The sequence below is a fragment of the Tupaia chinensis genome, unplaced genomic scaffold, assembly GCF_000334495.1.
Source record: "Tupaia chinensis unplaced genomic scaffold, TupChi_1.0 Scaffold000110_1, whole genome shotgun sequence".
In the NCBI taxonomy this organism is placed as follows: domain Eukaryota; kingdom Metazoa; phylum Chordata; class Mammalia; order Scandentia; family Tupaiidae; genus Tupaia; species Tupaia belangeri.
This window is the reverse complement of record NW_006159574.1, coordinates 1,222,263-1,224,398: the sequence shown is the minus strand read 5'-3', so window position 1 is coordinate 1,224,398 and position 2,136 is coordinate 1,222,263. Positions and strand designations below refer to the sequence as shown.

The window sequence follows — 2,136 nt, the reverse complement described above, 5'->3', positions numbered from 1 at the left end:
AGTCGGGTGGTGGGGCTGGTGCCGCGGCTGGGGCTGGGGCTGCTGCGGCTGCGGCTGATGTGGCGGTGGCAGCGGAGGATGCAATGGCCCCTTCCATCCCAAAATCAAGAGAAAGCACAGGTTACAAACTGCTGTACACGCATTCTAACTCAACCGCTTCCTTACAAGCATGACACGAAGTGCCGACGCTTCATTTCAGGCTTCCTGATGAAGACGGTACAACTTCATACACAGTAATAAGCCCATATTCGCTCAGAGTCCATTCAATCCAGTAATTCCAGGAATTTCCCAAGGGAAAAGACAAGGATGGGAACACAGAGTACATGCCCTACAGCACTGTGATACCAAAGCACTGAGACCAACACCCACTGGTAAGTGCAGCGGCTGCAGAGACAGACTGCATGGCACCCCGGACGTCAGTTCACTGCCGGGGGCAGAATGTGGTGACACGGGGGCAGGGAAGCACAGCCGCGGGGACGTGTGCGCTGAAGACCACAACAAACCAAGCCCAGATGGGAGTGGTGACACTTTATGGGCAATGGGATCATACATTCTAATTTTTTATATAAAAGGGAAAGATTTCAAACCTTTATCTTCCTGTAAAAGCCTAAATAATCATCGTTTTCCATTTTCGGCATGGAAACATATTCTATGTGCTTCCAAAGAGTGGCTGATGCAAGCACATCTTCACCCCACAGTTCCACCTTCAACGCCGGGAGAAAGGCCCAGGCAAGAGCGGCTGCGGGTACTTGAGCCAGCGCATGAGTGCCGCCTGTCCACAGAGGACCAAGTCCCCCGGGCACGTGGGCGGCAGCACTCCCTTCCGCCCTCCATGCAGAGAACTGTTTAACTGTCTGTGGCAGTGACGTAATCGGGCTACACTGTATTCCCACTGGCAAGCCTTGTAAGAAATCTCACAGAGATTGCAAATAAATCTTCTAAAAGCACTATCAAACATGCTCTGAGTTTACTAGTGCATTCTTCGAAAAGGTTGAGCAGTGACGTTCGAGCCCCAAGATGACCACCGTCCCTGTCTCTCTTGGTATGAAGGAGGTCAGCAGCACTGTCAAGGAAGCTGCCTTTAATGAGCAGCACATTTAAGACTAACAACTCTTATTCTTCAAATAGTCATAGACTCGCAGACAAGAAAACAGAGCCCTGAGACTCAGAGCACATTGGCTCCTTCCCCATCACGCCCCCAAGGAGGTGTACCTGCAGGCCAGGCTGGGCGTGTGTGGGCAGGAACGGCTGCCCCGGGCCAGGCAGGAAGGGCTGTCGTGGCGGAAGGAAAGGCCGTGTGGCTGCTGACCCTGGCTGACTGAAGTGCAGAATGCCCACAGGACCAGGAGGCTGCAGGGCTGGTCTCACAGGCCTCTCCCTGGGGAACACCGGCTGCTGTCCCTGCTGGTGAAAGGCTGGTCCAGGCTGCGTGAAGGGTGATGGACTCTGGGCAGGAACAGGATGGCTGCTGTTCAGAAGAGTGGGCGGGGGCGGAGGTGGAGGGGGGCTTCGCTGTTCCAAAAAAAGATGACTCGGGAACCTCGGGTCGCCTGAAACTGAATGCAGTACAGAAACATCACCTCTAGGTCAAGACATGTACTTCTCAGGAAAGCAATTTTACACACGCTTACTCGGACAAAAATGATAAGAGCTGGCTGAGTTAACGTACGGGAATTCTAGGGTTAATTACTTCTAGATTGCTTCATCAGTCATTTTCTTTATTTTCCTTTTTTGGTAGAGATTTTTTGCTTAAGGGAACATGTGCTCACCAGAAAGACAGAGAGAGAGAGAGAGAGAGAGCAAGAGAGAGAGAGAGAGAGAGAAAGCCAGAAATCACCCCCGAGGGGGATGGCCATGCCGCAATCCCTTCTCCTCCATTCTCTTCTCAGGATCTCGGGCGCACATGCACATGCACCTGGCATGAGTTAAAGCCACTGGGTCTGGGATTCAAACCACCTTTGACTACATGGGAGTTCAGCGATATAGCCATTAGGCCATCTGCTGTCCCCTCATCAGTCATTTTCTACAAAAGATTTCCTCCTTTGTATGAGATGTTTTCATTTCAAATAACAACAATGGCCAAGTTTAGCAAAAATCTGACTTTTTTTTTTTTTTGAGAGACTTTTGCTATAGGGA

The 2,136-nt window shown here is 51.1% G+C and overlaps 1 protein-coding gene across 1 annotated transcript in view; it reads right to left on the bottom strand.

The window, feature by feature from the left end:
- Positions 1–2,136, bottom strand: part of RBM33 (RNA binding motif protein 33) — a gene marked incomplete at its 5' end in the record, with an annotated part of 106,573 nt that overhangs the window by 38,555 nt on the left and 65,882 nt on the right. Inside the window, 2 exons of the mRNA XM_014586032.1 lie at positions 5–90; positions 1,213–1,556. Of these exons, the coding sequence (XP_014441518.1) occupies positions 5–90; positions 1,213–1,556 (430 nt within the window). The remainder of the gene's footprint in view (positions 1–4; positions 91–1,212; positions 1,557–2,136) is intronic.